Source organism: Pomacea canaliculata, linkage group LG13 (assembly GCF_003073045.1).
Source record: "Pomacea canaliculata isolate SZHN2017 linkage group LG13, ASM307304v1, whole genome shotgun sequence".
NCBI lineage: Eukaryota > Metazoa > Mollusca > Gastropoda > Architaenioglossa > Ampullariidae > Pomacea > Pomacea canaliculata.
The window spans coordinates 19,700,296-19,728,124 of record NC_037602.1 but is presented as its reverse complement, the minus strand read 5'-3'; the positions used below and the strand labels follow the sequence as shown (position 1 = coordinate 19,728,124).

Below are 27,829 nucleotides of genomic sequence, written 5' to 3'. Positions count from 1 at the left end.
GAAAGAAACAATGGCTCACTAAAAGACTTCAATACCTTCATGAGCAGTACCCTGTCCAAAATTAGCAGGAGAACTCCATATCGAAATTGCACAAGTAACAGCAACAAAGACCATACAGTGAACATGAGATGTCACAGCAGCACCATTTATAGTTGGGTATATAATCCCTTCAGTCAGTACGTCATTTGTGGTAGACCATATGGATAGACACAGCGGTTAACAAAGCATGCCTTTGCCAATAATGAGCAGGACTTGTGCAGGATGACCAGTCCACTCCATATTTTTCTCCAATTCTTCCTCTGGCTGTGCACAGTGGCATTAACATATCCCTCAAAGCTAGGTACCTGGAAAGGTCTTAAACAGAGTGTCATGCAAGGCCACATGACCAGGTTACACTGCTTGACTTTTTCAAGCAGGGCTGTTCTCAAGGGCAGGCAGATGTGAATGTCTTTTATTAAGAAACTGCAAAGTTCCTTAATTTTTTTTATTAAAATATTTCCCAACATTAAGCAAAAATTTTATTGAGAAATGATTAAAGCAGATTGAGAAGGAATGGTATGATCAAAACATGGTTGCCACACCAGGAACCCCTATACTTGTAACCAGGCCTGTTTTTAGCCCCCGCATGGCCCAAGGTATAAGGCATGTTGGGGGCCCTTGACGCAATGATCGCCATGGTTTTAATCAAAAGTGTGGAGCCCTAGGGAGATGCCTCATCTTTTACAATGCATAAAATTACATGATTCATATGACTTGTTAAGAATGTATTTGCATGCATGAATGCCATATGCAATGCTGTTATCCACAGCACTATTACTTTCCACACATAAACAACCAGAAAAGACAAAGGCAAGTACATTTGGCCATATGATGTTTTTATTGTTAAAATTAGAATGAAATATACATTTAAAAAATTCCTTTATCAACATTAATATCGCTTGCAACTCCCTGTAAGTACTACACATATACAAAGGCGAAGAAAGAACATTTGAAAACAATAACTCCAAAGATGACTTACACTTTGTGACTATTTATAGAATCATGCAAAGTCCACAGTGAATATGTACTTATGAGAGAAAATATGTTCGCATTTTGTTAAAGTTTACAAATATCTGAATTCTTTGCATTTGTCTTTAATGCATAGGTAATTCGTGTTTCTTCATTCTTGATTTAATATGGCGGTGTTTGGTTTATTTAAGAGAATATATGATAATGATCTAATCATTATACATCAAAAGACATAATAAGTTATGACATTTAGAGATCAGGGAATTTAAATATATCTACACTGTAGGTCTACAATGCAAGTTGTGTTAAAATCTGACCGTTCACTTTAAGACTGCAGACAGTTTAAATACAGTACTACTAGAAAATTATATTTATTTCCTGAATAATATTCATAATGTACACATATATTGAATTAAATAAGTCTCTAATAATTCATCAATAATAATTGTATACATAGTAGTACAAAATGCATGTAAAATTTGTGCATGTCTACATATACATTTACAAAATTGATTTCAAGAGACATAGACACAAATGTACCTAAGAGGTCAAATAACACGGTGCATAGTAAAAAGATCTGTAATGTCATCTATATATCATGCTTATGCTTTAGTGGTGTTTGTGCAAGGTCTTCACTCCTATATATGCTCATTTGTAAGCTCTTGAACCATTGCATTTATTTCTGCCTATACTTAGTGAGGCAGATGATCATAACAACAAAACCTCCATAGTTAATGAAAACACTGATTTAAAAGGCAACAATGATAACAGCAAAATATCTGGTATACCTCTTCTCTGTAATAAATCATTGTGCTTAGAATAATAAACAATGTAAATCTGATCAATTCCACACTTCTTTGATGCTAAATTGTGTAATTTCAAAACTTAAGATTTCAGTACACGTAGCAGAAACATCTTCATCAAGAAACTGAAGGCATATTGCAACATTTACTTTTTATGTATGTAATTTGGAAGATTAGGCGATTTTTTTGTACACAGTAGGAAAGCTTTGCCTCTTGAAGGTTTTTAAGGATGCTACTGTGTTCAAGGAGACCGCCCAATTCAACATTTATTATGCCATTAAAGGAATAAAATTATCATACTGTCAATAGAATGTGTTTAGCAGGTAGAAATCAAATTCACTACAAATAGCTTGATCTGTGAATTTGGTTATGACAACATGATCACATAATGACAATAATAATAAACCTGTCTGTCCACCCAACTATATCTTGAAATTCTCATAGATGTCATCATCAGACTAGTTTATTAATAGTGGACAGAGTAGTTTATTAAAAAAGGTGATGAATTTAATGACGATGCTGGATGATTGATGGATGGTGGATTGATTGATTATGATAATTTCTGGATATAACTGGGAGTAAAGACAGGTTCATTAAAAAGAAATGAAGACTTTGATCACAGATGTAAAATATCACTTTAAAAATGTGTAAAAAAATACAGCCTGCTTTGACATTCTCTACAGACACTATAATTTTACAGTTCCTGAGAACATCAGAATGTTACTTAATGCCAGGAAAGTATTACTGGAGTGAGACATTTTTCATCAAAGAATAAATATAGCCCATATAATAAATATAGCCTGCTAATACATTTTTAAGATGTAAATGCAAATTTACAACTATGGAAGAAACATGAGAACATTTGTCTGTAGATATGCTCTACAAACTTATATACACAAGGCTTCCATAGATTTGTTTCTTCTTTACAGAAGCCCTTTTTGCAGATTTTAGCCTTTTAAGATATTTGACCTTTTAAATAACAGGGCAACATTTACAAATAAATATATGGATATAATGCATATGTTGGAGGGAAACATAACATGGTAGTCTTATCTGCTACCGTTACTATGGCAAGGAAAAATATAGACTTTCATTTTTTTTATTCATTTATATATACGTGGAAAAGTATATTCTCCCCCAAAAGTTAAGAAAACCAGTTCAAAGAAATACAAACTAGTTGATAAACTGTTTTATTTTCAAGATGGCTTTAATGCCAGAATGTTGAATGCTGAGATGTCATTTTAAGTACTGACATCTCTATTCTAATTCTACTTTACATATTATGAGCATTAGGTACAAACATTATTGAAGGCTATTAAGTAAATCATTTAAACTGGCTTAAAAAATAGATGACATTGAAATTACTCGCGTAATCTCTTTTCTTGAACTGATCGAGTACTTGTGGAATATTTGTATACTGAAATTTGTAAAGTGAAAGATTAAGCCACATGAACAGCATGTTGCAATCTTGTTTTTGGCAGCAGAAGTGGCAAATAAGGTTTAGGCAGTGGATGACTCAGACCAGAACAATCATTTTCCGAATTTGCCCAATTTCTTTCCGCAGCTGGTCTTCCAACAATTTGCGTTTTCCCTCCATGACAGTCTTCACATTACTAATGCTTTCATGCACTGTGGCAAATCCCTCACGACACTCCCTCTTCAGTCGGACAAGTTCATCTGCATTCTTTCGGATGTTGGTATCCATTGCTGCTAACAGCTTGGATTCAATGTGCTGTGTTAAAAATTAAAGATTTCTTCTTATATTTAGTTGTTGCAATGCACTTCCATTATAACAGAAAATCTATATTCATCTAACTGGCATGAAAGGTAATGAATTAACAATATAGAAAGTTTACAAAAATATATTGGTAATTGTTTACATAGACTGTAAACAAGTGAGTAAGACAGGGTGTGTGTGTGTGTGAATTTATGCCACAGTGACATTCCTTATATTATCTGCTACATAGTAAACTCAATTTTTCCACTTGCAGCAAACAGAATAAACTAAGAATGGCTTACGTGCTGCACATTGGTGAGGTGGTTTTGATTGTCTGCCATTATCTCTTCCAGTCTAATGGTTCGAGCCTCAAGATTGTACTGCGTCTCCTCCAATCTTTTTTCCAGTCTTTCCTAAAGGACCAAGATATATACAAGATATTCAGTCTCTTATAAAGCAAAATATAAACACAAAAATGTTTAAATATGATACCAAAGTCAAAAAACTTTTCTCTTCACAATGCACCAGTCAGTGTCAAAGAACTAATAACTACACTGCATTACTCATGTCATTTATATTGTTATACAGCTTTAGCATTTTATGAAGGAAAAGGCATTCTGAATAGGCCAAAAAGTGTCCTAGATATTTATAGCTACAATTAATGCACATAGTTTGAAATATATCACTGCAAGCTCAGAGAGGGATAATAAGTTCATATTTGGTTAGATTACACAATGCTAGCAAAACTCACAATAAGTAAATCTTTGCTAGCAGAACTTTTTTCTATGGCAGCCAAAAGGCGCTGCTCCATACGTTCACGCTCAGCATCTATTGAACCCTGCACCGAAGTCATTGTTGCCTTCATTTCGTCCACTAGCTGTCGAGTCTTAGCATCAATCATGCTCATTTGTGTGTTTGTGTCACCCTCTAGATGCTGAAGTTTCATGCGGCTTTCACCTGACGCACGCTCCACTTGATTGTTGATTGCTATCAACTGCACAGATGAATATTAATATATCTTAAAAAATAAAAGCTAAGTACATATTGCAAAACATTATGCTTTCATAACAACTTTGTAAGATTTATGAAAAAGAAAATTAACATTTAAAGTTATTCTGACCTCTTAAACTTATAACTACTATTATCAATGTAATTATAACTTATTATCTCTGCAAAAATAATTCGCCATAATTATTTTTCCTTAAAAACTTTGAAGACTGAGTAAAATGTTTTGAAAGTATGAAATATTAGTCACTAACTGCAGAAGAATTGAAATCATATTCAAATATTTGTTGGATGGCAAGCTGGTTTTTTTTTTTAATCACAGTGTTAAAGAACGTGAAGCTTTTTTCTCTTCTACAAATAATATTCATTATAAAATCTGACACACTTTCAACAAATTAAAGTAAGTGCAGTAGCCAAATAAAACAATAACTGTTTAATCTATTATAGCCAAAATTCACCTTTTTATTGCAGCAATAACTTTCTTTTATATGGTCTTACAATTGTTTAGAAATGAAGTGAAGAATTTGCATATAGTGTTGAGTCAAATTGTTGTTTTAATAAATGAATATAAATGTTCACTGAAGAAGAAAAATAACTGAGATGCAAAAATTACTAATTCATAGACACACAGAAAAAAAGCTTTACTTGTTGTTCCAAGCCATGTATACGATCCATGATGCGATTGGATACCTCTTGCTGCTGTTGATTTAATTGTCGAATTGAGTCAAAACATAAACGCATGTCTGTACCAATTTTAGCAATAGCAGCATCACATCGAACAATACGTCCACGAAGGTCTGTGAGTGTTGCCACATGATGCACTTCCAGGTTTTTTACTGCAGAGTTAGTACTAACATGGGCATTATCCCGAGACTTGATAGACTCCTCAATTGCCTTTTAAAAGAGATGAAAACACAACCATGTGACCATATAATATAACCATGTACAAATGAGTTAATAAGCAAATATTATGAGCTCTAACAAAACAGATTAAAAACAGATACACCTATTTAATGCCAAAAGTATTCACTAGAGTATCAAGTACCAATGTTATGCAGTTCACTAATTACTTTAAATTGCTTGGCAGGTCTGACTGCGCTGGTTATGTGCAAGAAGTGCACACCTGATTGTGTTCAAGCTCCTATCTGAAGCTTGCTTCCTGAAAAGGCCATTTCAACAGGTTATAAGAAGTCAGCACATCCTTCAATAACCAATCAAGCCTTATTATAATTTATGTAGATGCTGTTTTGTAACTATGGACTTTTTTCTATTTAAAATTAAAGAATTTTTAAATCATAACTATCCATAACTGTGAAGGTTGGTCAGACTTGAGAAGAAAAAGTCCTGATTTCTAATACAAATCTAACTTACCATTTTTTTTTTTTAAATTGTTTTATTTATTTTTTTATTTTCCTTAGTTTTCATGAAGACTTACTATGATGTTGCTGTTTAACTGGTTGACAACATTTGTTATGGTACGGATATGCTCCTGGAGAAGAGCTCGAGCCTGCTTTTCTTCACTCCATGTTCCATGTGTAAAGTTCAAACTTTCAACGACGTCTTCCTTGATCTTAAATGCTTTATCGATCAATGACTGAGTGTTGCGTTCCTGCAACTGATAAGCAATTGCCCCTGATGTTAACTGGAGTTATGGAAGCAATCACAGAAAACCAGCAAAAGCCTTTTATAATTACAGAAACAGTGAAATATAATCAGGACAAGAAATGGTTAGCTAAACTAAGATATTAATACATCTTAGATATCAACCAATAACAACACCTAAATGTCATTAAGGACATGCTCATTCATGCATGACAAATTTTTTTATTGCTTGATTTATTTATCAATTTATTCTAGGCTTCTTAACAGTGCACTCTTATTTGAGGATGGTGTCCATCTCCTCTCCTTCGCTGCCTTACCTTCCCCGACCCTCTATGCTCAAAGCTATATCATATTTACTTTTACACAAATGTACCAAGTCAACAACTATAGAATACAGAAGGAGAGATAAAATGAGAAAAGAGAAACAAAATGAAAGTAGGAGAAAAAAAGAGTATGCGAGTGCATACATGCATGCATGTGAGTACATACTGTGAACATATTTGAGCGTGTGTCTAGATGAGTATGTGTATGTGTGCACAAGCATGCAACTGTTAGTGTTTTTGTGTGCACATGTGCTGCTTTTTCATTCACTTAAATTCTTTTGTAAAAGAGATAGCAAATGTCCAAATCATATTAATCAGACCAAATATGTGGCTTTAGGGTCTGAATATATCAGATACATACTGAAAGTCGTTCTTCCAAATTATCGATTCGATGTGGAATATCCGACTGCACCACTGGCACCAATTCCTGCACCATTTCCTGCCGCTGTGATAATGGTGGCAGTTGTCTGGGGCTTCCAACAGAAATAGCGTTATAGTCATGGGTGGTATCATAAGGGGCCCGCAGTGTGTACCCTTGACCTTGTGTTCGTCGAACCATACTCATTGTTCACGGCCAGGTGTGGAATCTTTAAGAGATATTCTGAGATGTGTGATGCTTCAATGATTTGCTCCTTCAAAAATGACAGATGAAAAACTATATATTATAAAGTCATTGTATTCACTTAATGATGATAACATATTTTAGAAAAAAGTCATGTTTTGAGGTCTCTGGAAAGATTAAGTAAATTATCAACTAAAGATAGTTGGACAAAATTTCAAATTGCCTATAGATAACTAAGTTTTCCATTTGCAGCACTACGTTCCTAAAACACTAACTAACCTCTCTACTGGTTTCCACTAAATGTAAACTGCTGTTTAACTAGCCTACCTGCTAATGCTACTGTGTTAAGATAGATCCTTAGGACCTGTCATTCTGGTCGAATACAGAATACTTAAGCAAAAGGAAGTGTTTTATGAAAAAACATATTATCATCACCATAACTCTTTGAACTCAACCATCACCATGTAATGCAAGTACAAGAGCATGTGCAAGCACACCCATACACACTTTCTCTCTCTCTCAACATCACTCTTCACTTATCACTTACTCAACTGGTGCACTTCAATTTAAGGCAGCAGATTTATAGATACGAATACTAATTTTTCTTTCTACTAATCATCCCACATTGCATAAAATAATTGATACAATTACATAATGTTGTGATTTGCATTAAAATCTTCCCAAATATGTCTATCTCAAGGAATCTTTTTTTTCTTTTTTTTTTAGATCAGCATACTTACTCGTATTCTAGGTCAACAAATACAATTTTACCGTATGAAAAAACACCCTCATGTTGAACAATGAAATCACAAAATATCAGCTGTTTTAGACTTAGAAGTGAACTAAGTAACCTAGCAAAAGCACAGAAAAATAACACTACCTTCTAGCAGTCATCTTCTCTCAAACAGACAAGTAGAGGGCAGAACAAGAGAGTTTCAGAATAACTAATTATTAATTATTCACAGTTTCTGGCAACTGTTGCTATCAGCTCCTGGGAATTTCTCTCTAGAACATGCAAGCTTATACAAATAGCCTCAAAGCCTTCAATTATTTACACAGTTATTGGCAACTGTTGCTAAGCACTCCTTTACAGCTTCTGAGACCTGCATAACAAATGTCATTTGCAGTGAAGCTGGGAAGTCAAGCAGCTATTTAGATACCAATGAATTCTCCACCTGAGAGAGTCTTGGCTGCTGACAATCAACCCCCAGCATAAATGCCATAAATCATTTCTACCCTTGTGACATATACCAAACCGTCTTGCATGTTGCAAATACTTATTTATGAATCGAAAGAGCAATTAAGTGTTTAAAATGCAGAAATAATGTTTTAATTAATCTGGAATATTTCAAACAGCTGTAAATGTAGACATAATGCACAGGACAAAAAATGTTGGAAAGGTATGTAAAGGTATAAGAAAATAGGTTATCCTTGAACACTGTGCATAGCATAGGTAAATTCCATAAATGATTATTTTGAGAATAGTTTATTTTAGTTTGCAATAGTTTATTTTCAAAGTTGTTTCTTGCTTAACATTTTTTTAACATTATGAACAGATTTGGGTTTTTTTCATACCTACTCAAATTATATTTTATAAGTTCAAAATTCAAGATTGTGAAATTGCTTAAACACTACATAGCATAGAAAGGAGAAGAATCTCAGAGTGCAAAGTGATGATAATTTCTATAGGAGGTAACATCACATAACAATTAAATGGTATACAGCTATAGCTTCTTATTACTTTAGAAAGGGCAAGCAATTTCACAGATGTTGCAAACATTTGATGAGAATTCACCACCACCACACACAGAAATTAAAAACAACATCATAAGTCTTAGTAAGATGCCTATATAAATTAAAGTCCTGCACAACTAAAAATGTATAAGATTCCCATAAATCTGTCCTTATAATTAGTATTGTTCATGTAAGATTTAGACTGCCAGTTAGACATCAAAATAGCATGAAAAAAGTATGCAATCATAGTTGTGAATAAAATCTGTAAAATTATTAGGATTCTACTAACATATTGTTATAAAATGATACTTTTTTTTAACTATAGTTACACCAAACAGGTTTACTCAGTCCCTATAATGTGCAACACTATTTATAAGCTTCTTTTCTCAGTATCTTTAGATCAGGATACAAATTTCTAAATCTATTTGACATTTCAGAATAGTTCAAGAGGGAGAATCTACATTGCGTCCATATCTTTCTCTATACAACCAAAAACGATATATGCGCTTTTGCTACAATAGTATGCCCAGTACAATCAATGTACCTTTTTTTTAAATTGCACACTTGCTGTCTAATCGATAGCAACGAGTCCTCACAAGATATTGAACTTCATGTCTGTAAGAACTATAACAATGCTTAAACACCGATGATCAACTCTGTTTATGCGTGCTAGCATACGTACGTTTAAAAAAAACATGAGTAATATACAACTTAAATCGTGCATAATGAAAGATTTCAACTTTTAAAGAACTTAAAATTTATGTTTATACACGTTAATTTAACTACTGAGTTCTACTGCTTTAAAATGTATGCCACACCTTAGTTAAAGTTGATGGACAACAACTTGTTGAACGTGTTGCTACCAATCTATGACGCCATATGTAAACAATCTCTAGTCTCGTCTGTTCTCGCGAGAAACTCCGAGAGTGGAAGGTTGCGAGAGGTCTACCCACAGTGCCCGCGAATCGTTCAAACTTACCACTGCTTTCGCTCCAGCTTTGAGGAGAAGTTAGTAGTGCGAACATCTGTGACTGTGATATGGCTGTGACATAACCAGCAGTGTCCGTTTCGATTTTGTTGTTCATTATCGTTTGCTACCTCGTAATAAGTATTTTTCGTTGTGAGTGGAATGCGACAGACTATTGCTTGTGTTGATCGTCTGCTACAGTGACAGAAGTGATTGTACGCGTTGCTGTTGCCGTCTAGTCATCTTCGTCGTTTTCCGCTTTGTTGTGCCCTAGGGCACGGTGCACTTGGATTATAAGTGTGAATTAATTCTTCTGTGGCATAAAAGGGATTAGTTCACGGTGACCAGCTGAACATGGAGGATTCAACAGGCTATAAACCGCACTATCGCAGTAAGTTTATTTTGCATTGCGCGCGGAGTTTTATGTGTTAACGACAGTATCGTTTACTTTAAAAGTGCAAAAGGCATTATTTCTTTAGTGTAACCATATATTTTTTCAACAGCTTTCAAACACCTTCCATATCACTGATTGTCCATATTTTGAACAGTATCTTGTGTAACCTCACAAATTATACCTTTCCAACTTGAAGACGTTCAGATGGCGGAATAAACTTGTTAAGAAAATTAAGGTTTGCTACTCTGCTGAAAAAATATAAACAGTCACATGGAGGTCATTTTATAATTCAACAGCTGTTGAAATAATAGCAAGTGATAGTGAAGAACTCCTTGAAAAAAATAAAGGCTCTTTGATGAAACATGCGTGTGTGGCATATGGTACACACGCAAATTTCTGTAAACTGCAATCACAATGAGACGATAATGGATGATACTTAAATTGTCAGCAGAGGTACTTTGTGACATTCAAAGGGTGATACATAGCTGGTTAGGCAGGAAAGAGGGACCCGTTTTCAGTCTTTACCATGTTTATGCAGCTAATTTTAGATCTGCACAGCGTTTGGTGATAGGTGTTTTATTGTATTGTGAGTTCACATACATAACAACAGTTATGGATCCTATAGCCATTATTGAAGACTACCACATAATGTCACAAAGGGAAGATTTAACTGAAGGGTTGTTTTTTTTGCTATAAAAGTGTACTGCCAGTCATGTGTTTACAGAGAGGATATTACAGACCACAGAAACATTTTGACATTGTATTCTTTTACATATACATATCGTTTAGTTGATCAGAAAGGGAAGTTGTCTATGATAATACATACCAGACAAGTCAGGGAGCTCTTATCAGTTTCCACATCTAAAACAGGAGACAAATATGAGAGCATAATGCTGAAAGCCAGCATACATCTGTGGCAACCAACAAGAATAAATCTGCTACTGTTAATGTTAGCTTATTAACTAAAGCAGAAACAAAGTTGGGTTACCTTGTGAATTTGAATAGATGGAAACTTTCCATGGAGGGGTGATAGCCAGTATGTCAATTGGTTGGAGACCTGAGGATGACTGGTGGCCTAAAAAAAAAAAAAGACCAGATCTGAAAGAATCAGCTGACTACTTCTCTATAAAGCCTGTTCACAGGCCTGATCCACTAGTTTCTTCTTCCAACCTCACTTTGTGTATGGTTGTATGAGTGTGTAAAACAGCTATATTTCATGCCTATCTACAGTTTGTTTATGATCATTTGTGTATGTTATTACATGTTTGCCTTATGTAGGAAGCATTACGATCACAACACATGGATGTATGTGGTGATGTTGGTGCCTACAAAATACTATGTTATAGACTGTAGTGTTTATGGCAGCTGTGGACTGCAGTTTGGGTCATTTTTTTCAGCAGGATATCAATAACATTATAGTCTGGTGCACATATCATCACAGCAATTTGTGGATCATTTTGCATATTGACAAAATGATTTACATTGTGGATATAAAATTTAAATGATTTTATGTTTTGAAACAGGAACCCAGTCACTAGTTAGAAATGCATAGTTCTCTTGAATGGCAAAGTTTTCATTTACTAGTAAAAATAATGAAAACAAAAAAGTGGAAATGGAAATGATGCACAAAAGCTTTCTTTCTTTACTATCAACACTAAGTCAACACTAAGATTAAGTTCAAGGAATACAAATTTGTTGACCAATGAAATCATACTTGTATGCACATATTTTCAATGTTTTCTGCAAAACAGCTTGACCATGTTTTAGGGTTGTGTTGAATGCAAATGTTGAAAAGACTCAACATTGGCCAATTGTTCACATGTGACACTCAAATACTAGAGACAAATAGCTAGATGCTGAGTCAGTTAACAAAAGCTCTTTTGTGTGGTGCAACCAGAATATTAGTAAACGGAAACTTTGTTCATTTTAAAGAAAGTCTTTTTCCGGTTTTACTGTCCTATATATGCTCACTGATAATATTATCATAATTGTGTGTTTTGTTTGTGCTACAGTACATATGCATATATTTTTTTCCAACATTTTTTCTTATTCATACTAAGATGTACACCATCACTGAGAGAGAATCCATGTGTGGTGCATGTATGCATGTGCATGAATGTATTAAAGAATAGCAAAGTTGTTTCAACAGCAAAGTGTATGCTTAAATACAATACCCTTGTAAGGTCTTAAATATGTTTCTTGAATTAGTTGTTTTATATGAATCTTAGAACAGGTATTTTTTAAGTTTCATTAAGTTATTGCATAACATTGTACTTATATTTCAACTGCTGTATTGTTTTAGCCTTGGACGATGAAAGGCTCTCCGCAGATCAAATGGATGAGCAGAGGAAAAGGAATATTGCATATGAATACCTCTGTCATCTTGAGGAGGCCAAAATGTGAGTAAATTTGTTTCCTAGATCCCTATAATCATCCAGCTTCAGTCCCTCAAATAGTAAAAGAATTGAAGTTAATATTTAATTGTGATGGCATATGGATTTCTGGCTGAGCAAGTGACCACAGGAGGCTGAACTGTACTGCGGCATGGTTTGTAGCTCTCATGACGTTTTCTTTTTCTCTCTTGCCCATAGATTGGGTTACTTAACCCTGAGTATATCATATCCTGAAGTATACTCGACTCTTGTTTTAATATGTTTGCAGTTCAGACGATGGACTTGAGTTAGAGACTGGGGATTTGGGTAGACCAGACCATTCAAATGCTAATAAAACTTGACAAGACAAGGTAGTTAATTGCAGTCATTTATTTCAGCTCACTAGCTACAGACAGCCTAGGCTCTATTTTCACTCAGCTTAGATTAGAGATTTTCAAAGCTGTGATATTTTAAGCACTCACCCAAAGAAAAAGCAAAAAGCAAGCTGGGTGACTTTTATGACATTGGGTGTGCGCACGCACGTGCGTGCATGCGTGATCAGTTGAAAAACTGAAAGTTTAAGGTGATCATCTATTATCTGGTAAGGAACTTTGCATTTGAAGTAGAATCAGCAGAGAGGAAAGTTGTCCAATTTGAGACATTTACTTGTGGATATACAACAATATTGGCAAATAGGTAACACTTAATGTCCAAAGAGCATTACTACTTTGTGTGTGCTCATTCACTTGCACATAAACGGTTGGTGCCATAATTTTTGCTCAGCAGAGAAGCTGGCACAATTGGCCTACTTGGTGAAACATTACCAAAGATCAAAACCCACCTTTCCCTGACCTAGGACAAAGAGAACATTTCTTTCATAGACCATGTACATACAGCTTTGCATGAAGGAGAACATGTGAATGAGTCATAAGGGGACAGGGACTAGACGCGGATGGACAGACTTGTTGACAAGACACCGGCTGCTATTGTTGTCAGGGTGTGTGAGTCACAGTTGTCAGCGGCCAATCAGATAGCACTTCCACACCATGAGGACTGGGTGCCGACACATGACTGTGGGTGCTAGGGTTGGGATGGGAAGCTGCCTATGCAAACAAAGAATACACCTGGGTCTTAATTAACCACCTCAGGGACCCCCACCCCTCTAAAAATAATGTGTAAAAGCCATCTGTAGAGGAGTATACCTGATGTAAGATGTGGTAACCAGCAATTCAGTGTAGTAGTTCCTTTACAACCACAGTGAAAAGAATTATTATCATGTGCACACGGTTTTTCTATTATGTCATGTGGCTAAGTAGATGCTATCTGCTCAATTTTATTGAAAAGCGACTTAAGTGGTTATTTCAGTAGCGGTTGTATATGTAGAACGGACAAGTGGAAAGTTTCTGTTCATAAGCGACCGCACTCCCGACCTCCAGTCTACTTGGTTAATTTTTAGGTAGGTGTGTGTGTACGGAGGTAGGTCAGGATAGACGAAAATACATCTGCATATGAGAGAAGGTGGGATCTTGTCCCACAGATGACAAGTGGGTGGATGGATGCATGTTGGCACTGAATTACAGAGGATCATTGTATCATGAAGGCACCTGTGGCCGAAAAATAGATTGCGGTTTGCCTGATTGCCCCCAGCCCCTCCAGTTCCTCGAGCAGTTTCCACCTTGTTTTGCAGGTGACAGCAACATATATGCTAGTCCAGTCAAAGTACGCCATTGATTGATGGACTGAACTTAAAGGACGCCTACGGGTAAACCGTGTTATACATTAAAGGCGAGAACAAATGCGTGGCTGATGATTACAAGTAGTCGAACTTCAGAAGGGTGTTTCTGGGTACGTGTAGGTCAGGTTTGTGCTTCAGTTTGGTCGAATGGATGCCATACGTCTCGGCTAAGAACCATCTGCAAGAGTTTGTCAGTCGACGGCGTATTGCAACACAGCATCACAAAATCTTTCGTCTGGCGACATTTTGCGAGCACAGCAGTAATCTATAAACATTTCGCAGAAAACGTGTACATTTTTTTTTTTTTTTTGACATTCTTTCAGCGCAATTTCTGTGTGTATTACGTGTAACACGTTGTCGGGTAAAAAAACAAAAAAAAAACAAACAAACAAACAAAAACCGACAACAAAAACGGAAGCTCTGACGTTACGACGTCGACTTCTTGGAAGACCGTTCTGTCGCCCTGACACAGGAAGCAAGTGTTAACTATTCTGAGGACGACTTGCTGAGTACCACTCACTTGAGGGCGACACACTGTGCAGACAGAGGTAGCCTTGTAATCACAGTATCGACTGAGATCGAGCGAGTGATTGGGCGGCAGGTGCAGCAGCAGACAAAAAGAAAACGTGTATGTGCTGACCTGGAAACTTCGTCACACTTGAATTGCTATATCCTATTAATGTTTTTACTGTTTTCGTCATTTTTCTGGCCCGGTTTTCTATAACCTCGGTATTCGCGCATTTATAAAACTCCACTTGTGTGTGCTGTTAATAAAGACGTGAGGCACTCCTTGGAAAATGCATTCATAAATTCCCGTTTTTCCGGCCTCGTATCTACGAAAGTTGAAAAAAAAAAGTTAGTACATATAATTTTGGTGGTCAAAAGCTAAGCACGTTTTGCGGTCAGGTGGTTTTTTTCCAGTTGAGTGTATTTTGAAACGATCTCAACGCTCTATTGCGCGTTTATGTAACACTTTCTCCAGTCATACTCATACAGTTCTTATTGACACACAGGCACACATGTGTAACTATTGTGTTTGTGTCAGAGAAACGACTGACTTCCGTCTAGAAAGAGAACTGACAGCCGCGAGAAGGTGCGTCCACACACAAAAGCTGGTCAGTATGAGTAAGCCGACCCTGAAGGTCCCACCCATGCTGCTGACGAGATTATTTTAGAACTACCACAACAGGTTGGCTAATGTAGCCTGGATCGTTGGTAAACACGACTTAGCGGTCAAGGCCTCATCGTGTTGATAAACACTTAAAAAGTTGACAACATAAAACTGCAGCTATGACTTTCAGTCGGTACTTTAACGGCTGGTTGCGGAGTGAAATGAAATCCTTGACAGCATCGACCCTCTCTTCACCCCCGCCCCCTTATACAAACACTCTTGATGGAAGGCTTTTTATAATTATTTAATAAATTTTTACAGTTATTTAAATTAACTGGAGGTGCGGGTACAGGAAAATGAAAGAGAAAGCAGCGAAAATCCACTACGAGGCGAGACCTGCGTGGGTGAGCTAGTCAAAATGTACATAGTCATCTCCAGGCACATATGGAGCTTGTCATAATAACTGAATTTGTAGATCCTGTTTCTGTTGAAAAACATTGCAAAGACGACAAAGCGGCAAACATGATTAAGTGCGTGGGCGAAGAAGGAAAATTGAGGAGTGGGTGAAGAGTTCGCTGGATTGTCAAATGTAGTTCTGAAAGAAGTGGGTTTTAAGGCCAGACTTTGAAAGCTTTGAATGTAGTCGAGGTTCGGAGGGGTAGGGGCAGATGATTCCAATGGTGGAGCTGGAGAAAGTAACTGCCGAATTTCTCTCGACTGATGGTACAGAGGGAAAGAAAGCTCAGGTTCGCTCCTCATATGCTCAACATCGCGGTTTATTAGATTCACATTTGAAGTTCGTGTGACTTGGCCTAAATGGTGTATGGCTGACCTGAGTCTCGCATGCTCTAATTATGAACTGAGAGGCGCTTTTGGTGTCACACGGTTGGATTGAAAGTTACAGGCGTTTTTGGTCATGCTTCGTTGAATCTCGTGTCCTAGTGACGGGTTAGAGCTGGTAGTCTACCTCCCTCTACCTCTCTCCCCACAAGACCTTGGTGCTCCTGCTTGAACAGCAGGTTCAGCTGGGCTTCCCAGGTGGCTTTCGGAACTTGCCCGTTTGAAATTCGACTGGCCGCTCTGGGTCAAGATGGCCACGTTTGAGATAAATAGGCCGGCATGTCGCTCGGGTCGCAGGAAATTTCCTTTTCTGTTTTGGACTGGATTCTTTAAGCTCAGCGATGCGATGTTCTCGTCGATCGAACCTGCAGTGAGAAGAGCAGTTGGGCTATAGAAGGTCTGCCGTACGCTCTCTATTCACAGTGTATCACTGTTGCAGGGACGGACACACAAACACACAGAGAACTGAACTGTTTATTTCATGGATCAAATACATTTTCAGAGTAGGGGAAAATTCAGTTTCATCATAAGCGATCGAAATAAAAACATAAAAAGCAAAAGGCACAAGACAGAATAAGATGAACATATTCATGTGTATCATTCCCACCAATAATAATTAATTCTGCTCAAACGCGCTCACACGCGCACACAAACACACAACATTTGACTATCCGGTCTAATCCAAATGTTCACAGAATAAGAAGCCAATCAAAACTGTGGCTTCTGGACTCGGCCGAAGACAAGAGTGTATTATACACAAGTATATTACACCAAATTCAAGGATCACTTTTCAGGAACATAAAATATATCATGTTCGTTTAAATAAAAGTCGAAAGCTGTCTATGTACATGTAGTGGGGAGGGGATGTAGACGAATCGGCGCTTAGAAGGAAACTTTTATGTTTAGGAGTGATGAGTTACACAAGATACCTGTTGACATCAGCATGAGGTGGTAATCGTCATTGAACAGCATAGCAGGAGGAAGTCTATGCTATGTACTGATGTGTATAGAAAAGCCTTTTGTCCTAATGAAAGCCAGCAGTATAGTCACAGGGAGCATCACGCCACTGCGTGTGACTCCATGGAATAGCGAACAGTGTGCCAACTCATGAAAAACAGTTCTCAGAACATGGTGACTTCACCAGTGTCTCAATATTTCGTCGATCACATTGTCATGTGATACTCTTACGCTTGCAGTCTTTCCCCCATTGCCGGTCTCATTGAGAGACGACAGTGGTAGAATAACGGCGGACTATAAATCGTTAAACCTCTTTTTTTCTCCGGTCCTTTTTTTCCCTTGCTGTTGTTATCTCCTATTACAACACATCGTATATCTGTCGTGGCTACACGGTATGTGTAGTTATGGTGAAGATCCCTGGGCAAAGTGTTTGCCGTTCCTTGTAGCCACCGGCCTTGCCATATGACCCCAATCGCTGGAGATTTTGGTGAGGTTAGATGGGAAGATCCTCCAGAACAGAACTTACAACCACCTAAGTTCCAAAATCCGCGTTCTTTTACGGTACCTCTCTGTTATACACAGAAATGGTCATTTTGATGACGCACTTCACCCGGACGGGTAGAAGGGAGGGGAGTGGGGTAAAATAGAAATAGAAAATGTCTTGTTCTTTATTAGCTGCCCGTTGACGACAGTAGAATCGTTCGACCCCCAGAAATAGATTGAAAATTAAGAAGGTAGCTACAGTTAAGCAGGGCGGTCCGGTGGTTCAAAGTTTAGCGCCTGTCACCCATACAAAAGGTTCAGCTCTCGTCTCGGGCACACCATGAAGACTTTCTGTTCTTTCTCTGCACGTGGTGTCTATTTACAGGGCTGGCTGTCTTGGCATGATGTAGTCTTAGTTGCTGGCTCGGCGTAAAATACCAATCTCCCCCCCCCCCCAACACACACATAGAGTACCTTAGCGCGGTTTGTGTGCCGAGTGCTTATATTCTCCACCATGTCAACTTTTTTAAAAAATCAGCTTTTGAGGCAAACGCTCTACTACTTCTGCAACTATACTTATCACTTAATACATTAAGTTTAGACTACAACCTCCTCTGTCCCATTTATGCTGATAATAGCAAGTAATTAAATCAAATCTGATTGTGAGAATGTACATTTTAGTAAAAGTCATTAAAAACTTAGAGATTGGAATTGTGTGATCGTGGTTCATCATCATCGCCATTCCACAAAACCCACAAAAAGAAAAATGAAAATAAAAGAAATACGAATAGAAAGTAAGGTGTTTTGTGACCTAAAGGTAGCAGCAGTATCTCTTCTGACTAAACGGGGAAAGAGCCTGACATAGGCCCCCAGTAATTTGTTACATGCCGCACACTTGTCACAGCCCTGACGCACAGCACGATGCATCACCACGTCTCTGCACTCACCACAACCGTCATGGTTTTTCCGCACTTTTCCCCACTGTGTTCTCGCGGACATTTATCTTGAGCTGGTCGCCATCACCTTGCGTCGACTTACCCCCAGGAGTTTTTCGCCCAGCTGCGTTTTTTTTTTTTTTTTCTTTTACTTCTATACCTGTCGCACACATGCTGCGTGTCCTTAAGAAAGCCGTCATTTATCAGACACGAAGGGTCGGAAAAATTCATCAGCGCGAATGCCCTTAAATGGTTGTTTGAGGAGTATAATGGGTTCCTCGTGAATTCACACTGACCTATTTCAGCGAGACATCTTTGTTTAAGCTATTTTTTTAAAATTATTGTTGCTTGGATTGGCTTTCATTTGCAGGGTGAAAGTGCGAAAGATGGCGAAAGAAAAGGCTGGAGAGATATCAGCAAGTTGGGCAGGATGGGAAGGCTAGATATCTGTCGCCATAAGTTCGTGGCTCTGACAGAGCAGGATGATGTAGGTTACGGCGTCCGTCTCAGATTTCTGTCACTACTTTCTGTGTCGAGCTTCATACTGCGCGTCAAGGGACTCTGCCATCACAGGGCGACGTGTCCGGACCACGTGGCGCTGTGGTCGTCATGTACATATCTGGAGCTGCACGCGACTTGTATCCGTTCGAGGAAGGAATTATGAAGGACGTGAGACGAGGCAGCTTAGGGGTTTTGTAGCTGGTCAGCTGGTTCAGTGAGACGAACATCACGCTTAGTCGACTGATTTTATATTATCTGGTGGTGTTGAAGATTAATCGCTCTTTCCTATATTTTAAATATCCCCCCATCTCTCTCTCCTGCTCCTTGTGGGTGGTGGGGAGGGTGTTTTTCCTTTATAATTTCACACAATCATACTTATTCCTAACCAACCATTAACAGATGTCAGTTTTCGGCATGCTAAGCATTGCGATTTTCTCGGCCAAAACGGAATCGGAGGCAAGAATCTGCTACGATTACTTCAGCTCAGTGACATCCTTGCAGCCTAGCTTGCTATACTACCTAGCTTGTGGCATCCTAATTTGTCATGCTGTAACTATCTAGTTTGTCACGCCGTAGCTTGTCATGCTGTAACTATCTAGTTTGTCACGTCCTCGCGCCCATAAATTTCGCTTCTAAGTTCCTGGCACAGGAACGGAAGCAGAGACGTAGCCACCGGAAGCAGGCCGCACACGTGGAGAATGCATGCGCCAAGACGTGGCAAGTGGCGAGCGACAGACGTGTGTCGTTAGGACCGTGAGCATGTAGACCTCGGGCCTTGCGACCTGCGAGACAGTAGTTCTCCAGACTGCTTCCTGCCAAGTCCTGATGCTGAATATACGTGTGTGTGTGTGGAGAGAGAGAGATGCGTGTATGTGTGAAATTCCATGGTTAGTGTTCCTTTGTCGTATTAGCGCAGGCTGCTGTATGCTCTTTGGTGGCCCCTCGCAACTATTTTAAGTTGCGCGATTCGTGTCGCAGACCCCTACACTGCTTTATTACTTTCTTAATACTTTACTGCACATGCACTATTGCACAACAGTTGTCATGGCGGCGTACCGTTGGGCTGTTGTGCTTGTCACTGGCATCTGTGCACTGCTAAGTCTCAGTTTTTATTTTGTAGTGTCACATTTTCGCATATTCTAAAGACTTAACTGAGCTAAATACTGACCAATCATCACATCCAATAACGTCAGGGTTAGGGTTAGAAGAGAAGAATAACCACAACACGGAAATCTGGTTTATCAGAAGAGATGTTGGCGTGTGTGGTTGGAGCTCGGCGGGTGGTTGGTGGGAAAACTTGAGTCACAAATGATGCGTAGTTCTCACTGCGCGACCTCCGCTTTTTTTTTCTCCAAACTTCCTGAAGATGCGTGTTGCACAGAGATTAAACCAGAAGTTACTTTGGTGTAAAAGACTGGGTCTTAATAGAATTGTTTTTAAAGGATTTTTATTTAATACAAAGTCAAGTTCGAAGCCTTTTTATTGTATGTACAGTCTGAACATGCCAGCAGGATGTTACATTTGTTGCTTTTTATCATGCACATTGCCGCCAACAGGAAACGAGGGTGTGGCCTGTGTTCAGTTTCTAACTATACAGTATCCTCGCCACCTCACCCTTTCGTGTCACTCAGATTCTGGAGGATAAAGCTGGCCTTTTGTACCCATTCATTTGATGCAGGCGGTTGTATGGACAGGCTGCCAAGTTGTTGCCGGGTTGTTATCACCATGTAGCATTCTACTCTAGCGCCAGCGCGGTTTTCAAGTAGGACAGGAAGTAGGCACGTTGTGTACAACCCATTCCACTCTCTGATGTACGATATGCTTATGCACGAGACGTCAGTGTTCAAGATGCCTGTGTACAAGCCGTTAAGACGTTAACAGCCAGTTTAACACTTTCACTGCTGTGCACTAGGAAGTTAGTTGGCCATTGTAGGGATTGTTCTCATCATCGGTGACGCATGTTTCATCGCGGGTTTTCACAAAAGATTTACGTGTCTATATGTCACACACACAGACACACTGTATGTCACTACCCGTAACCGATCATCGAATTGTTGCAAGTCAGCCAACAGGTCTAACAAGTAACAGTCGTATTCCTGCACCGGCACCTACCGTCTACCCGTGACGTCTCACCGAGGTGGATGAAGCAATTAATGTCATCGATGATCGTAGACGTAAGAAAAGATGGTCAGGAAAAGGTTAAAGGTTGTTAAAGAGTCATGTAGTTCTTTTGACAACGTCGCTGACAAGTGTGCGACACATGCTTCACTTGTTATTTTGTGCGAGGTGAGTAAAGGAAGTGCTGAGCTCGGCTCAGCTGTGTCTGTAGGCGTTCGCCTGCATTATTCATGGCTTAACTGACGACGCCGCCTTTAGTGGCCGTTTAAGCTGCACTCGGAGACCTCCCCCTCCTCCTCTCCTCTACCCTTGCACTACAATCTGTCGTTTAAACCCTTCTGCCCTCGCAACAGCGTCCCCCATCCCAGTTCTCTAACACCCAACGTCCACAGACATCAGCTGTCACCAGCTTTATCATACAGGTCTCATAAGCAGTCTGCGGTTAATAAGAGCTTTGACTGAAAAGACATGGGTTAGACATGACAGCTGCAGACTGGGTAAATTAAAAGTATAACCCAAACAACTGGATCCGAGTGCACAGGGGTCCTGAGTGCCAAGTCTCATGCAGTCTGCTAAACATTTACTATTTTATAAGCAAGAGCTAGATCCCGAGTTGTGCTCCCGGATACAGGAAAGGGTACGTGCGTCTGTCCGCCCGTCCGTTCGTGAATGAGAGCGCATGCCATGGTGTGTGTTTGAGAGAGACCTTAATAGTCAGCACATGGTGTTAAAAGACCGTCGCTAATAATCACCAGGATCTCACACCGAATAAAATGCTGTTTTCAACTTCTCTCTACGCACAAGTTTCCCTATAAAGAATTCAAACATGGCTTTTCCCTTTTGTGGGGAGCAGTCCACGCATAGGAAGAGAAAGTTACACCCGACAAATCAAACAAACTCGGATTTTATACTGTTTCTGCTTTGTCGAAAGTTTGCACCGACGGTAAATCTGCCACATGCCTTATTCTCCATTCATCCCGTCGGACGACTTCTCTCCATCCCTTAACCTTCCCGAGCAAGGCTACCGACATGCTGCACTCTTTAAAAACCACGTGGGTTCCACACTCGGTCCTCGCCAGTCGAACCAGTTCTCGGCTCAGCAGTGGATCGTGGGCCAGACGGCCATAAGTCACATTGCAACTGTCGCTTTGTCACATCGGTGCGCGTCAGCAGATGTCGCTGCTGGTACTACGTTGCTTCATCTACCTGTGACCTTAGGCACAGCGGTTCGTTTTTGCCTAGCTTTGCAAGAAGGGAAAGTGGGAGGTATTGTTACGGCCAACCGCACAACTAACGCCCTTTGTATTCGATGCAAAGTTTCGGTAGACCACAAGTCTCTTTTTCTACAAACTTGACTGATGGCGACGAAAATATTTCCCCAGCCAGACCTTCTTCCTTCATCGCAATCTGCTTGCTGATTCAGCCCTCTCGCCAAAGAGGCTGGACGTGTTAGGAGTCGTGTATCTCCTCAACTTCTGTGAGCAAGTTATCCTCCTTCCTTCACATGTCTCGCTGGATTACCACTCTTCCCCCGACCCGAGAAAGAAGCTATAAACATGCACTAGGACCCGTGCTCACTCAGTCCACAAAGATGTCTGACCAGTGCTCACAAGTCCTCCTTATAACGTTTAATCATAACGAATTCAATGCAGCAGTTCGATCAGACAGTAATTCTTGTGAAATCAGACACGTTTCCTATGCTTCACTGCTTAGAGAAGAACATTTCCTTAGTTCCTCTCCGTTGAAAACAGCTGAACTAGCACAATCATTGGCATCCGTTCACAACGCTCATCTCAACGCACAACCACCACCTGCTCGGTCTCGTGGTGGTGTGTCCATCTTGTGCGAAGTAAGACAGTTATTTGTGGTATTTCGCATGAGGGCGATTTTACAACTGCTTTAACACCTCGGTAACCCCATCCCGATTTTGTTTCCCCTCATTCGCCATCCCACCCCTAAAGCATGCGAAGGTACACATTGGAAATCGTGTGCCAGCAGATATGAGAACTCGGTACCTGGCATTTTGAAACAACATTTTGTTTTGGTTTATTTATTTGATTTTTGGAAACAACTGGATGTAGTCAGCTAGGTATCCGTGTAGGACGAAAATAGTTTGGGCTGCCATCACTTTCACGCGGCTTCTCCTTGTGGCTTTCTTTCGACCAGTGCAACACGCACTACTGATCGGAAGTACCCTCGGTTTTTGTAATTAACATTTAATTTGCTTCTTTGATACTCGTTTCCCACGCACCATCTTCGACACTGAATAAAGTGAAATATAGGAGCATAGGGTAACTTGTGGGTTAATTAGGAAACTGGTGTTTTAACTCAGTACGCAGTGGGAGGCATTATGTATGTCGGATGACAGCTTGGGTGGTGAAGTTTGATTTCTTCGTTAACTAAAGTAAAGGTCACGCTGCATTGCCCTTTAAGTATCCAACTGCCTGAAAACTGTCCTTCATGTTTTCATTTCCTATTCATAGTTCAAGCTTTAATGAATCATTGTGTGTGTGTGAAATGTAGAAATCTTGCGTGCTGAGGACTGTGCGCAAGACCCTCATTTTCAATGACGTTGGTGAGCACTGCATTCAGGTGTGTTCCCAGGTGTTGACAGGCTGGATCACACGATCTGGACAGCTTTAAGTGGTTTGTTAACCGGGTAAACTGCACAGAGCCGCAGTCAGCCCACCCGGAGAGTTCGGAATGAACTGCCAGTATCCGGAAAGCGCTTGATCTTGTTAGTGCAGGCTCTCGCCAGCAAAGCTAAACTTGCGAGTTTGAACGGCTCTTTAAAGAGTGATTATGTGGCTAAATAAGCCCACCTACGTTACACCGTTATCTCTGTCACCTTGCAAAACCTGGCCCTGCAGCAGTTGGCCTTTGATGTGGAAATGAAGGTCGCACTATTCGCCCACTGATTGTACCAGGATTGGCTGTGAAAGGAGTTTACGGTAAAAATGACAGTGTGATTGAAAGGTATTTCCCCCAATCCACCCCTACCCCTGCAACAGCAACACTTGCTCAGGTGTGCATAGACTGCGAGATAACATGAGGTGAGCACATGTCCGGCTACGGTGGTCGGTCTTGCGCTCACAGGTGAGTGATGAGGACGCCCACGCAGAGGACAGGTGGACCAAACATGTGTTCTGCGCAGTGAGGTTTTGTCACTGATAGCTTCACACCTAAAGAACCTCCTCGCCGTGACTGGCTTGCTGTTCGGCATTTTTACTGTTATAAATAAAATATGTCAAATATGGTCACACATTCGACGGTGTGGCCGGTTAAGAAGCCTTTTACAACAGGCAGTGCATATTATTGTCACTGTTTGCTGCTTGACATAGGTAGCACCTGGAGGATGTCACCTTCACTTTTTGTACCTTCATGTCGTCAACTTTCACGCACACTTGGATTGTTTTTGTGTGTTGTTTTTGTTTGTTGTTGTTTTGTTTGTTTGTTTTTTTTTTGTTTGTTGTAGTTGTGTTGTTGTTTTTTTTTGGGGGGGGGGGTGTTAAGCTACTACCGGTATGAAACTGGCCTGTGTTTATGACTTTCTGCCTTCAACTTGGACTTGACCTCGGGGTCAAATCATGCACTGTGTGTGTGTGTGAGAGAGAGAGCGCACGTTTGTGTAGAAGCATAAATTGAGTTCTGTGAATGATACGAATGCACACATATTTTATTTTATGTCTTATACATGTTTATATTTTGATTTCGATCGCTGATGATGAAACTGATTTCACCCTACTTTGAAAGGGTCATTGACCCATCAGATAAACAGTTTAGTCTCTGCGATCAGTCATTGGGCGGGGTAAGAGTGGGGAGACAACTGTTTGAGCTCCCGTTCTACGGAAAGTGTTTGTTGGGGGAGAGGGTAGGAAAGGGGCGGATGAACGTTTTGCTTGAAGCGGATTGACTAAAATAAACGGAGAAGAGCGTCGTCACGAGAGAGTGATCACGAACCGGAACGGGCAGCCTTCGTGTTTATTGATCACAAACAAGCCGTCGCGTGCTTGCAGCGTGTGGAGCGTGGCCAACATAGTCGGGCCCCGGAGTCGATCATGTGTAAGTCGGGACGCCATGTCACTTCGCCCACTCAGCTCCGCGCGTTCAGCCCTAGGAGAAACTGTTCACAACACTATCACGTGCAGGCGCATGCATGTTCACACATTGCGTTCGTGTGGAGATACTTGCTGTGTGCATAGTGCTGACTGACAGTAACGAGCGTTGATCAAAGAAGTGTCTGAAATTTGATTTCTGTGCATGAATATTATATGACAAATAATATAGGACTACCCCCGCGCAATGTCACCAGGTAATCAAACTTTGTCCAAGGGGTAGTCCAAGACATTTTTCTCACTACACACATGCAAACATACAGCATGTTGTGTCGCATGTTGTGTCGCCACGTGCATGGTCATGATGCAGGTGGACATGCTACCTGGTGGAAGTGAGACTACATTAGCAAACGTTTCAAATTAGTTATTATAAATCTTGCTTATTTATTAATTTTTATATCTGCTGATGAAGTGGGTTTCTATGATATTGCGAGTTCTTGCCCCTTTCGTGAATATCATAGGTGGCGCAACGATTAGCTCACCAATACAGTGAAGGTTGGCTGTCCTGGATTCAGATCTCGTCTCGGGCACGCGCACGTGCTCTTTCTCTGCTTGTGGCATCTGTTTACAGAGATGGCTGCCTTTGCCGTGAAACGCTAATCCCCAACCCCACCCCTGACAGTTCCCAATTTAATTTTCGTCAACAGGAACACCTGTCATATGAAGTCTGCCATGCGCAGTAGTTGTTGTGTGCAGGTGACACTGCCCTGTAACTCGGCAGTTTTCCAGCAGGACAGACTGACTGCGCATGCCCAAGCGGCTTTCAGGACATGCTAAAAGAGCGTTTAGGAGGAAATGACAGCAATTTGAAGTTTTATGCCCGAGGTGTGTGTCCTCGCGAGCGTGGCACTGCGGTCAAGGTTGACGTGGTGGGTGGCGCTGTCGTGAGGGTTTGACGGTGCACGGTGGGAGTAGTCTGCACTGGTGTTCGCTCTGCGATCCCAATCATTGCACTTTGCTTATTGAGTAAGGTGGGGACGACGAGGGGCACACACACTGTATCTGTCGGTCACACTATTCATCGCAGCCAGAAGTCAGATGCGAAGCCAACAGCGATGGGAGGGGAGGTTGGTACGAGGGGGGAGAGCACGCTGTCTGTGGTGGTGACAGTTTCAGTGTCTGGCTGTTAACAAAAATTAAAGGGTGGAACGATGAAGACAGCTCACGCTGTTAATGGATGTAAATCTGAATATGCTGCCTGTGAGGAGGTGAATGTACAGCCGTGATACTGCTCGAAGGGAGGTGAATGTAAAATCTGTGATGAGGAGATTATTGTAAATCTGTGGTGATGCTGTGAGCGAGAGATGAAAGTGGTGTATATACGACATAATAACTATGTCAACTCAGATGACTGGTCACTAACTGCACGGAGCTTTTCAGTAATTACCGTTGACAAAGAACAGCGCAGCGTTAGTCGGAAACAAATAATAACAAGCACTGTTCAACATAAAACATTAATTATTGTGTTAGATTCTAGTTTCTGTACCATCAGGCGCTCTTGTGCTTTTTGTTCCCCTCGTATTTTTCTCGCCTCGACACACGTACAATGTGACAAAACGTTCGTCAGCATGGTGCGGGGTATTATGTGACAACTGTTCTTTGTCTCGTGATACCGAGACCAGCTCTCGGTACGAAGTTGCACGGGATTCAGCTACACCACGTAACCGACTGACTATACGTGGTTGTGTTTTGTTTCTTTAGTGTGGATCTAGACTGCCCCTTCCCTACCCTCCGGGAGCTGATAGCCGAGTGGTCAGAGCACTTGCGTCCGAACCGGGAGGTGTACCTGTTCCATACCAGTGTATCGCCGTTTACTTCCCCCAGTCGACCCAGATGGCGGGAATAGGTACCTGACTCCCAAGATAAGGGAAGATAAGGCAGTGAGGGAGAGGGTTAGGCACATAGACGAGTCTTTAACAAACATGTCCTGAGATGCCCTCTACCTTGCCTTCCCATCTACCCCACCGCCGCAGTTTCCTCGATCGAGGCGGTCTCCTCAGTCCAGAAGTTTCTGATCACACGGAGCTGTTGACAACAGCGCAGGAATCGACTTACAAGTGGATTGTCGTATAAATGCGGCTTTTTGCCATTCAGTGAATTGATTTTTATTAAATGGCTGGTCTGTAATTCTCGAAAGTAGGACAACAACTTTAAGCTGATTGAGACACCAAACAACTGACGACGGAAGTTTTTTGCTTAAGTGAGATACACAACATTCACAGGAAGCTTCATGCAGATACGTCACATTCACATGTAGACCTATACCTCGAAAGAATAAAACAACATTCAGCCACCTCATGCATAAAGGAGGGGAGGATACACCGGATTCACACGTTGCCTTGGACCTAGGGAGTGGGAAACAATATTCTCATCATCTCATGCCTACAGGGGCAGGTCCACCATATTGACATCCGGCTCCTTGCTTAGACGGACGATCAGTCACACTGTTCACACTGTAACTCCCTGGGAGACTACCAGCCACCTTTGGGTTTCGGGCACAGATGTCAAGGGCCGCTTGTTGACAGAAGAGGGCAGGGACTGTTGCTT

At 40.4% G+C, this 27,829-nt stretch overlaps 2 protein-coding genes across 7 annotated transcripts in view; one reads left to right on the top strand and one right to left on the bottom strand.

Annotated features, from left to right (window-relative positions):
• Window positions 1-865: 865 nt before the first annotated feature.
• Window positions 866-11,125, bottom strand: LOC112554221 (protein FAM81A-like). 3 transcript variants are annotated; one of them, XM_025221894.1, is made up of 7 exons: window positions 11,104-11,125; window positions 6,820-7,090; window positions 5,969-6,148; window positions 5,179-5,427; window positions 4,280-4,522; window positions 3,831-3,941; window positions 866-3,543 (listed from the first exon to the last, which is right to left on the bottom strand). In XM_025221894.1, the coding sequence occupies exons 2-7, from the start codon at window positions 7,021-7,023 to the stop codon at window positions 3,328-3,330; spliced, it is 1,203 nt and encodes a 400-aa protein (XP_025077679.1). In that variant the 5' UTR covers window positions 7,024-7,090; window positions 11,104-11,125; the 3' UTR covers window positions 866-3,327. The 3 variants fall into 3 exon arrangements, with proteins under 3 accessions (XP_025077679.1, XP_025077678.1, XP_025077676.1); XM_025221893.1 differs by lacking the exon at window positions 11,104-11,125 and adding an exon at window positions 9,734-9,870; XM_025221891.1 differs by lacking the exon at window positions 11,104-11,125 and adding an exon at window positions 9,573-9,687.
• Window positions 9,733-27,829, top strand: part of LOC112554217 (ras GTPase-activating-like protein IQGAP1) — a 64,581-nt gene continuing 46,484 nt past the window's right edge. For 3 of the 4 annotated variants that reach the window (XM_025221884.1, XM_025221886.1, XM_025221885.1), the window contains exons 1-2: window positions 9,733-10,112; window positions 12,418-12,514. In XM_025221884.1, the coding sequence (XP_025077669.1) occupies window positions 10,076-10,112; window positions 12,418-12,514 (134 nt within the window). In that variant the 5' untranslated portion in view covers window positions 9,733-10,075. The remainder of the gene's footprint in view (window positions 10,113-12,417; window positions 12,515-27,829) is intronic. The other variant, XM_025221887.1, reaches the window with a different exon arrangement.

What these genes read in the sequence shown, in the direction of transcription:
- LOC112554221 (XM_025221894.1), bottom strand. Translation starts at nt 7,023, where the DNA reads ATGAGTATGGTTCGACGAACACAAGGTCAAGGGTACACACTGCGGGCC. An exon ending in ATTTGGAAGAACGACTTTCA is followed by an intron (nt 6,149 to 6,819) that starts GTATGTATCTGA and finishes ATTGCTTATCAG; the next exon opens with TTGCAGGAACGCAACACTCA. An exon ending in CTAGCAAAGATTTACTTATT is followed by an intron (nt 3,942 to 4,279) that starts GTGAGTTTTGCT and finishes TTGGTCCTTTAG; the next exon opens with GAAAGACTGGAAAAAAGATT.